Source organism: Mastomys coucha, unplaced genomic scaffold (genome assembly GCF_008632895.1).
Source record: "Mastomys coucha isolate ucsf_1 unplaced genomic scaffold, UCSF_Mcou_1 pScaffold21, whole genome shotgun sequence".
In the NCBI taxonomy this organism is placed as follows: domain Eukaryota; kingdom Metazoa; phylum Chordata; class Mammalia; order Rodentia; family Muridae; genus Mastomys; species Mastomys coucha.
In genome coordinates this window covers 173,249,578-173,260,261 of record NW_022196904.1, presented here as the reverse complement: position 1 = coordinate 173,260,261, position 10,684 = coordinate 173,249,578, and the positions used below count along the sequence as shown (strand labels likewise).

Here is a 10,684-nt window from a genome sequence, read left to right as displayed (position 1 = left end):
TGTCCTGGAACTCACTCTATAGACCAGGCTGGCCTCGAACTCAGAAATCTGCCCGCCTCTGCCTCCCAGGTGCTGGGATTAAAGGTGTGTGCCATTAACAATTTTTAAAAACTGTGTCTGTGTAAGGCAGGGGGTCAAGAATCTGAGCCCAGCCTGGACAATATGGTATATCTCCCTGCCTTAAAAGAAACAAGTAAAAGAAGAAGAAATTATAATCTGAAATGGAAACAAATAGTTAAGATGACAGAAATAGAAATATGACCTGAGAGGTGGAGAGCACTCAGAGAGACAGACTGCTTGGCCATGGGGTTGGGATGTGGAATAATCATAGGGAAAGCTGAGCAGAATCCCCTTTGAGCTTGGAATCCTCTGGTGCTGGGGTCCAGAGCCCAAGCTTCATGTGCACCAGGCAGGTGCTCTTCAGCTGAGCCTTCCCCACCCCAGCCTCCCAAAGCATCAGAGTATCAACATGGCTGGCTGGCCCTGTCATTCTGAAGGGTAGGTAAATTGGCTGAGTGTGTGTGACTAAGCAAACTATGGTTACCTGAGTCAGGAGGCTACAACACAACCCCACCCTATGATTATTTACCCACAGGTCCATCAACTGATCCAAAAAGTTTCAAAACAAGTGACACAAAGTCAGACCACTCTGCTGGGTTCCTTGTAAGTTTCTCCGAGTATGCAATCAAATTGCAATTCCTACACTTGAACCAATGCTGCCTTTGCTTGTATAGCAACCTGCTGCAAAAGCTGCTCTAAAGACATTAAGAACACAAGGTAGAGAGAAAGGTAAAAATTCACCGGCCATTCGCCCACCCCTAGCTTTACCCCTACCTAGATAGATGACAATCCTAATTAGGTATAGTGGGAAGCCTGCTATGGTGTTGTCAAGAGACTGAGATGAAAAATGACTGGAGAAGAGGTTATGGTATGGATGAGGGTATGGCACACCTGGATTCTTTTAGGAAGCAAGACAGTTCCTTTCTGCTGAGGCCTGTAATACCAGAATCTACAATGTAGCTTTCTAAAAGTTAAGCCAGCCTCACTGGGGCCCTTGCCTTGTTTAGAAAAGCAGAATATTGGTATTTAGACAGATTAATAAATGACAGCTCTTAAAAGGTCTTGCCTATCCCATTTCCAAGGAAAATGATCTCAACAAGCCCAAAGGTGCTCTTTCGGAGACTTTAGCTAAATGGTAGGAAGAGTAAATATATACTTGTGGTAGAAAGACTAATACATTCTTTGAAGATTCAAGTTAGTAAGATAATTCTAGTCACACGCCTGTCATCTCTTAGCACTTGGGAGATGGTGTCAGGATGATCAAGAGTTTTGGGCTACATAATAACTTTAGGTCCAGATGGGCTATACAACAACCTATCTCAAAGAGGAAAAAGATTTGAGCCGGGCAATAGTGGTGCACGCCTTTAATCCCAGCACTTGGGAGGCAGAGGCAGGTGGATTTCAGAGTTCAAGGCCAGTCTGGTCTACAGAGTGAGTTCCAGGACAGCCAGGGCCACACAGAGAAACTCTGTTTCGAAAAACCAAAAAAAAAAAAAAAAAAAGAAGCTGGGCATGGTGGCACATGCCTTTAGTCCCAACACTCAGGAGACAGAGGCAAGTGGATCTGTGTGAGTTTGAGACCAGCCTAGTACACAAATCAAGTTCCAAGACAGCCAGGGCTGTTACACAGAGAAACCCTGTCATGTATTAAAAAAAAAAAAGAAAAAAAAATTCAAGAAGCTGACCTTTCTATTTACATTATTTCCAAAAATATATCTAATTATAATATCCTGAAGCAAGTCCATGAGAGGAAAGAAGAGAGTCAGTAGGTCCCATAGGCAGGCAGGGAGCACCAGGACCCAGGTGCTCATCAGTTTCATCCTTCACTGCTGAGCTCTCCTTAAGTGATACTTAGGACACCAATACCTACAGTTTTGCTTAGTCTTTGAGATAGGGTCTAACTACACAGCTCTTTGAGATAGGGTCTAACTACACAGCTCTTTGAGATAGGGTCTAACTACACAGCTCTGAGATAGGGTCTAACTACACAGCTCTTTGAGATAGGCTCTAACTACACAGCTCTGAGATAGGGTCTAACTACACAGCTCTGTCTGCCTTGGAGCTCACTATGTAGACCAGGCTGGCCGCAAATTCACAGAGATCCAACTGCCTCTGCCTCCTGAGTGCTAGAAATATAGATGTGCACCACCATGCTTGGGTCTACACTGTTTTGACAATTCCCGGTTTCTATAGTTCCCTCTGAAGGTGAAATAGAAAGGAAGAATACGTGTACTTCAAACAACAAAACTATAAACTATGGTAAGTATCTGCATGCTTACCACGTGCCTCACAGTATTTTTACTTATTGCTTACAATGCATGCTCTTATGCACTTTCTGCAACAGAGCAAGGTAGAGTTACTACCCTATTTTATGAGCAAGAAAATACAGACTCTTACCCAAGCATCACAGAACCTGTAACTGGTGTGATCTGCCCAATTATCAGGCCCTGAGTGAGGCATGTAGCCTTGAGAATTCAAGGCCAGTGTGCTGGTTATTTACCAATAATGCACACAGCAACTAGTACAGGGCTAAACACTTGGTGAGTACTTGAGCAAACCCTGGTATCAACACTGTGGAAAAGGGAGGAGGAGACTGCAGAAGGCTTTTCTGTCCTGTATTTTAGGGCAGAGTCATAATTATATATGGCACACAGTTAAAAGGGTGCCAAACAATCCTGCTGGATCTGCTCAACATGAGCATATATAACAACCTTTCCAGACAGAGAGAGACAATGCAGGATGTCTCAGGCTTACCTGGCCTCTCATGACAGCAATCTGCTTATGGAACTGGCCCCTGTCGAACCCAGGATCTCTCTACAAGAGAAGGGCAGAAAGGAGATGACGGAACTATGTGAATGCCTCCCAGGAATCCATTTTTTTCTCCCAGTTAAGTTTCTAAGAGTAGTTTACTCAGTACACAGAAAGGAAGCAGTGGGCTGGGAAGTAATTACACTACTTTCTGTCCCACTTAGAACGCTGAACATTTGTTTGATCCTCCTGCCTCCCCCTGTCGAGAACTACAGCACACAGGCTTCATGTGGTGCTAGAGATGGAACCAGGGCTCTCTGTATGCTAAGTAAGCACTCTGAAAACTGAGTTACACCATTGTATCACCAGGGCTGCCACTTCTTTCAATCCCTCTAAAACCAGCTCCAGCTGGTATGTAGTAGTAACCTTGCTCTTCTGGCTAACTCAAGTGAGAATGGTGTAAGACAATATCCTTCTTGGCCGACCTTGAAGAGTTCATACAGGTCCTCCTCCAAATCCTTGACGAAGTTCGGGTCTGAAATCTTTGGAAGAATCAAATCTTTGATCTCCTGAGAGAATGGGACTTTCGCCTGAGGCAACCAGGCCCAGTAAAAAGGATCTGAAAAGAGAAAAGGCGCACAGCAAAGCTGGTGCTGGAAAAGCCCTATCCTGGGCCTTCTATCAGGGGTATCCTAAAAACAAAACAACTCTCCCCTGAAACACATCACCAACAAAATCCACATTCAAGAGTTGCTGACCCTAAGACTGCAGGACTAGTAAACTCAGGACTCAGGCGTCACACCCAGAGCTGCCTAATCTTGAGTTCTTTCCCACGTGACATATGCCCTTCTACAAACAGGCCTATCCAGATGCAACTTCTTGCTAGACTTTCAGATGGTCCTGAAGATGAAGCCCAGCACTACAAAGAGGGCTAGTGACTCTGCCCATCCTTAAAGATTCTCAGTTATAATGGGGTATGGAATAAAACAAGGAAGATAGGGCACTGACACCAATTTATCTGCAGAAAACCAAGTGAAATAAAATATGAAAAGATGAGTTTGAATGCAAAGTGAAAATGGGAAAAAACATCTTTATGATGATTCATTTACTTTGAAAGAATTAGATATGGAACCCAGGGGCTTTACACATGTTCTACACCCAGCCCATATGCGTCTACCCGTATACTTCTAGTGGAAATAATAAATGGTAAAAATTAAAATTGCTTATACTATGGAATGGTTGCTATATGCTGCTGGCTACTGTATAAATGCCTGAAGCTCCAGTATTTCATGAATTCTTAGGTTGATCCTACTACAGCATGGAACAGAGCAAAACCCAGTGCTCTTAAACTTACATGCCCTCCAGGAGTCAGGATGCTTCAGTGGGAAAGCTAGCCCATTGTCGATGGCAGCCACCTTGATAACAGGTTCCCTCACCATCACCCAATCTGTGTCCTGCAGAATAAAGAGACTTGCTCAGGCCGTTTAAAATAGCAGGAAGAAGGGAGGGTGGGGCTGATACATAACTTTAATTCCAGCACTCAGGAGGCAGAGGCAGGAGGATCTGAGTTCAAGGCTAGCCTGGTCTACATAACAAGTTCCAGACCAGCCATGGCTCTATAGAGGGACCCTGCCTCAAATACACACACACAAACAAGCAAACAAGCAAACAAATAAATAGCAGCAAGACAGCCCATCTCAGTCCCTCCTTTAGCTTTCCTAGACCTAACCTCTACTGGTTTCTGGACCTGGTTTGAGTCTGAGCATCTGAGTCTGTTCAAGGTTCTCTGGAATTTCTCCCTCTTACCCCACCCCTTACTCCAGAGACAAGAGTCTTACTATGTTGCTCAGGCTGGTCTCTACCTCCTAAATGCTAGTGTTACAAGTATGCACCATATACCTTGGGAGAGGTCCTTCCTTATTCTGGAGCATGTACATTTATTTACATAGAACTTGCCTGAGTCCTTAGTAGGATAATGACAAAAACAAAAATTGTTGGAAATTACCCTAAGGTAAAACTTGAGAATAGAAGGAAAGACAATTTTGTTTGTCAGCCAGCCAAGGTCTTTTAGTGTAGACTCTAGCTCAGATATGACTTCACTTGTAATGGTAACAATGTCCCCATTTTCCATTGAGAAAACAGAATCAAGATGGCAGGTGGCTGGTTTCTATACAAGGTAACTATCATGCTTCAGTGATACACAAAAATGAAAAGGACAAGCCTGGCAATGGTGGCGCACACCTTCAATGCTGGCACTCAGGAGGCAGAGGCAGGCAGATCTCTGAGTTCAAGTCCAGCCTGGTCTACTGAGCTAGTTCCAGGACAGCCAGGGCTACAAGGAGAAACCCTGTCTGGAAAAAATAAAACAAACAAAAGAAAATAAAGAGAAGAGAAGGCCAGGAACAGACTAGAGAGGTCAGCAGCCTTGGCAGGCGACACCTGGAACACTATGTGACTCCAGGCTTTCCTCAGGCTCAGTGTTGCCATCACAGGAGCAGGGATTGCAGCAGAGACTGCTTGAGGTGAAAGCACTGGCTGCTCTTGCAGAGCACACAGGTTTGATTCCCCACACCCACATGGTGGCTCAAAGCCACCGAGCAGATGCACGCTTCTGGCCTCTGCAGATACCAGGTGCACACATGGTGCACAGACATCTGCACAGGCAAAAACTCGTACACATGAATTCAATTTTCAAAGGGAAAAAAATTTAAAGAAGAAAAAAGACACTGAAACATTTTCTAAACTTGTAGGGTCTGATTTGTCTGTTAAAAAAGTAAAAATAAAAGAAAGTGCCCCACAGCTTAAAAGGGCGGAAACCACTGGGGTGAACAACACCAGGCAGACTCACTCAGTGTGGTACTTCTCAGACCTTTACTGTGCTACGGTGCAGCATGGAGCTCAAAGGAAAGAAGGGAATGGGCATGTAATGTGCTCCAAACTTGCTCCTTTTCTTGATGCTATCCCAATGAATGTCACCCAGCAAGATGCTCCTTAAAGCACACATTGAAAGAAACTATACCAACTATTAACTTTAAATCCTTGGGTTTCTCTGACTCTTCTGAACTTTTGTGACCTAAATCTCTATTCTGTGTTTCCACAGTTTGAGGGTTACTCTTCCCATCCTCTTTGATATGGAGCAACCTCTTACCCGACAGCCAGAATTGTCCATCGGACAGTCATATTTGATCAACCAGTTGTCATTGCCCCGGTCTGCAAACAGAAACTTAGTTAGCAGAAATAACTTCTCTGACTTTAGAAATGATGGATTAAACATTTGGGATGCGTGGACCACCCCTCCAACTGAGATCAACTATAAGGCAGGATAAAATATTTTAAAATCTCTGAAAGGCATTGGCGATTTTAACACGATCATAAAAATCTGAGTCAAAATCCCAGCACTCAGGAGGCTGAGGTAGGAGGATCATAAATTCAAGGCCAGCCTAGTTCTCCCCACAACACTGTCTTGGAAGGAAGGGAAGGAAGGAGGGATGGAAGAAAGGAATCTAAGAGCTGGTCCAGGAGAGAAAGCACACACAGAAAGGATCCCATCCTATGGCTTCCGTCCCTACAGCAGCCCCCACTGATCTGGGAAGAGGTGTCTGGAAGGCTGGGAAATGGGACAGTGGCTCTTGAGCCCATCTTGGAGGGACAGAAGCCCCTCCTCAGTATCTGACGTAGGTGCTGGCCCTCCATGAACTTTATACTCCGCATAAGATGCATACCACCCGAGCCTCTCAAGCACCTCACAGCTCTGATAAAGTATCTGACAACCAACCACGCACAAAAACAAACCCAGAAAGAACAGAGATGAGACCACAAAAGCAGACCTGCAACACCTCCAAACAGGGCACTTATCTTCTATAGACTTTTAAATGGCCAAGCTGGGCGGTGGTGGCACACGCCTTTAACCTCAGCACTTGGGAGACAGAGGCAGGCGGATTTCTGAGTTCAAGGCCAGCCTGGTCTACAGAGTGAGTTCCAGGCCAGCCAGGGCTACACAGAGAAACCCTGTCTCGAAAAACAAAAACAAAACAAAACAAAAATTTAGTACCTTCAAGAAGATAAAAGGTATAGCCAGGAGTGGAGATACAGGCCAAAAGTAGCAGCACTCAGTAATCACTCAGGTGAAGACAGGAAGATTGGGAGCTCAAGGTCACCCTGGGTTAAGTATGACTGTCTTAAATCATCAGGGAAAAAAATAAAATTAAAGGCGACTGGAATTCAAGCCATACAGGCTGGTGGAGCACACCTCTAATCCCATCACTTGGGACCCAGAGAGAGATGGGTCACTGTGAGTTCAAGGCCAGTGTAGGCTACACAGCAAGTTCCAGGACAGTCAGGGCTACGACGTGATAGGAAACGAACAACAACAAAAGGGAGAAGGGTGGAGAAAAGCCACTCAGGAAGCTGAGGCAGAAAGATTATGAGTTTACACCACACCAGTCTGGACTATATGCTATGGAAAGGCCACCCTGCAACCCCATCCCCAAAACAAGCAACAAAAAGATTTGTCAAAATGAGAATAACTGAGTCTGGTAAGTTGATCTTTAAAAGATGAATGCACACACGTTATGAATAAAATATTCAGGTAGGCAAAGTATTGTGGTAGTTGAGTACAGTGTCACATGCATATAATCCTGACATTAATGAGGCTTGAGGCAGGAAGATCAAACATTCATGGCCACACAGGCTACAGGCTGTCTCAAAAAAAAAAAAAAAAAAAAAAGAAAAAGAAAAAGTAAAATGAGGAGTGGGAAGAAAGGCTTGGAGAAGAAGTAGAAATGAAGCAACAAAGTGGCAGGAAAGGAAACAATAATAGATAATTCTGCTATTGGGGAAAGGCTAATGCTTTTACAAAGTCTCAAATCTACCTAGTATTTTTTTCCCTCTCTTTAGCAATTCTGTGCTGTAAGGATTAAACAAATAAGTAAATTTAGGGAGCTGGAGAGATGGCTCAACAGTTAAGAGCACTGACTGCTCTTCCGAAGGTCCTGAGTTAAAATCCCAGCAACCACATGGTGACTCACAACCATCTGTTATGAGATCTGACACCCACTTCTGGTGTATGTGAAGCTACAGTGTACTTTGGTATAATAATAAATAAATCTTTTGAAAAAAGTAAATTTATATTATTTTATTTATTGTATTGTAAATAGTTGTAATGGGACCTAGGTCAGTCTGTATCCAGAAAGGAATTATAAATCAAAGAAGGCTAAAATGAACCTGTGTCTGAATGAAAATGGAGGTATTCATATGAACTTATAAATTCCCATAGCTGTAAATACATCCTTTTCTAAAAGAGGAACCTCAGAGAAATGGCAATTCCAGCTTGGAACCAGAAGATGAACCCAGAACATCTTGCACCAGGAATTAAGGAAGTGCTTATAGCACACACATATCAAAAGAGCACAGGGACACTGGCCAAATTAGGGACAATTTGAGCATCAAAATAAATAAGGACAGAAAGTGAGTAAATATATTAAATAAAAATTATGTGGCTGACTGATGCACACCTTTAGTCCCAGTACTCAGGCAGCAAAAAGAGGTGAGCCTCTGTGAGTTCAAGGCCAGCCTGATATACAGAGTTCTAGGACAGCCAGGGCTACAATAAAGAGACCCTATCTCAATAGACAAACAAGTCTATGTATTTATGTCCCATTGCTATGGCAAAGTGCCTGTGAAAGATATCAGCTTATAAGGAGGAAACATTCAGTTTGGTTCAGTTTCAGCCTGAGGTACCCTGGTCCTGTTACCTTGGGTTTGTGGGAAGCAGAACATAGTAAGGAGGATATGGTGGAGGAGGATGTTCACGTAAAGATGGTCAGGAGGAAACAAAAGAAGGGACCAGGGTCCCAAGCCCCCTTACTTCAAGGGCATGATACCGGTGAGCTAAACTTCTGTTCTCTAGGTTCTATCTTCTACCACTTATGTAAAAAGACATTCCCACACCAAGTACGAATAAACTGTACAATAGAGAAAATCCAAGAGACAATCAAGTTACCAAAATTAGAATCAATAATGGAATAGGACGTGCTTTCCTGATGCTGCTCTAAGAACCTAATGCCCCTTCTGTGACACTCCTGCTAAAACATGCTTAATTTAAGCTAATTGTGAGGAACTGACGACACACTAAGCTCAAGTGTGTTCTAAAACAGACAAGCAAAACAATCACTGGCCTTCCAAATGACATTCTTCCAAATGCTGATGTTATGCTAGACTGAGAACTGTTCCAGACTGAAGGAGAAGTAAGAGATAACAACCAGACAAAGCTAGTGGTCCAAACATCTTATTTACAATCTACCACTGTCCTCCAACTGGCTACATAGCCAAAGATTTTCCCCTGCCTCTACCTCCCCTGGACTACAGCCCCGTGCTACACAGCCATTTAAGATCCAAAACTTTATTTCACAATGAAAATATTATAAAGCAAGCTGTCGAAAACCAAATGAATTCAGTGTACAGATAAGATAACAGCACATTTAAATGTTTTATAGTTGTACTATTGTTATATAAGAGAATATCCTTGTATTTAGGAAATACTAAGGGATAAAGAGGCAATACATCTTTAACTGAAGATGGTTCAAGAAAAAATCTATATGTTGTATGGTTGGGGTGGGTAACACTGAGTTGGTTCAGCAGGTAACAGCACCTTATCACCTAAATTCAACCCCAGTACCCACAAGGTAGAATATGAGAGCTGACTCCTGAACTATCCTCTTACCTCATACATGGACTATGGCAGACATGACTCCTCCCATCTCCATAAATAAATCAATGTAATAAAAATGTGTTTATGACCATTAAAGAAAGCACATATGGAACAGAGATTATTAGTAAAGCAGATAAACTATTAAGATTCAGGAACAAGGGGCTGGCAAGATGGCTCAGCAGGTAAGAGCACTGACTGCTCTTCTGAAGGTCCTGAGTTCAAATCCCAGAAACCACATGGTGGCTCACAACCATCCGTAATGAGATCTAAAGCCCTTTTCTGGTGTGTCTGAAGACAGCTACAGTGTATTATGCTGGAGAGAGCAGGACTGGAGCAAGCAGGACTGGAGCAAGCAGAGGTCCTGAGTTCAGTTCCCAGCAGCCACATGATGGCTCACGGCCATCTGTACAGCTACAGTGTACTCATACACATAAAATAAATAAATAAATCTTTTTTAAAAAAAGATTCAGGAACAAGAGTTCTGCTGGGTATTGAACCTGGAGCCTTGTGTATGCTAAGCAAATATTTTGCCACTGACCTACATAAGCTGTACTTCAAACTCCAAAGGAATCGCAGTACATGGGGTGAGAACTGAAGAAGACAGATCTCTATGAGTTCAAGACCAGCCTTGTCTACATAGCAAGCAAGCTCCAGACCAGCCAAGGGTGGTAGGGAGACCAACTGAGTCTCAAAAAGTTTTTAATTGTGTTTTAAAAATTAGAGCCGGGCAGTGATGGTGTATGCCTTTATTCCCAGCACTTGGGAGGCAGAGGCAGGTAGATTTCTGAGTTCGAGGCCAGCCTGGTCTACCAGGACTACACAGAGAAACCTTGTCTCAAGAAACCAAAAAAAAAAAAGGGAAGTGGGTCACATGCCATGGCACATTTGCGGAGGTCATAGGATAACTTGCAGGAGTCAATTCCTCCTTTAACACGTAGGTCCTGAAGATTGAACTCAGGTTATCATAGTTAGAAGCAAGTGCCTTTACTGACTAAGTCATCTTGCTGGCACTGGAATTAATCTTATTTTTTTGAGACAGCATGTTGCATCACACATGCTACCCTTGAACTTACAATCCTCCTGCTTTAGATTCCAAGAATGAGGATTAGAGAGTTGCACCACCAAGCCCAGACCCATAGAATTTTTTGTTTTTGTCTTTTTTTGGTT

General features: G+C 43.3%; 1 protein-coding gene across 1 annotated transcript in view; it reads right to left on the bottom strand.

The window, feature by feature from the left end:
• Positions 1-10,684, bottom strand: part of Pi4k2a (phosphatidylinositol 4-kinase type 2 alpha) — a 33,703-nt gene that overhangs the window by 2,907 nt on the left and 20,112 nt on the right. Inside the window, exons 5-8 of the mRNA XM_031390343.1 lie at positions 5,957-6,018; positions 4,163-4,262; positions 3,294-3,427; positions 2,815-2,874 (exon numbers count right to left, since the gene is read on the bottom strand). Of these exons, the coding sequence (XP_031246203.1) occupies positions 2,815-2,874; positions 3,294-3,427; positions 4,163-4,262; positions 5,957-6,018 (356 nt within the window). The remainder of the gene's footprint in view (positions 1-2,814; positions 2,875-3,293; positions 3,428-4,162; positions 4,263-5,956; positions 6,019-10,684) is intronic.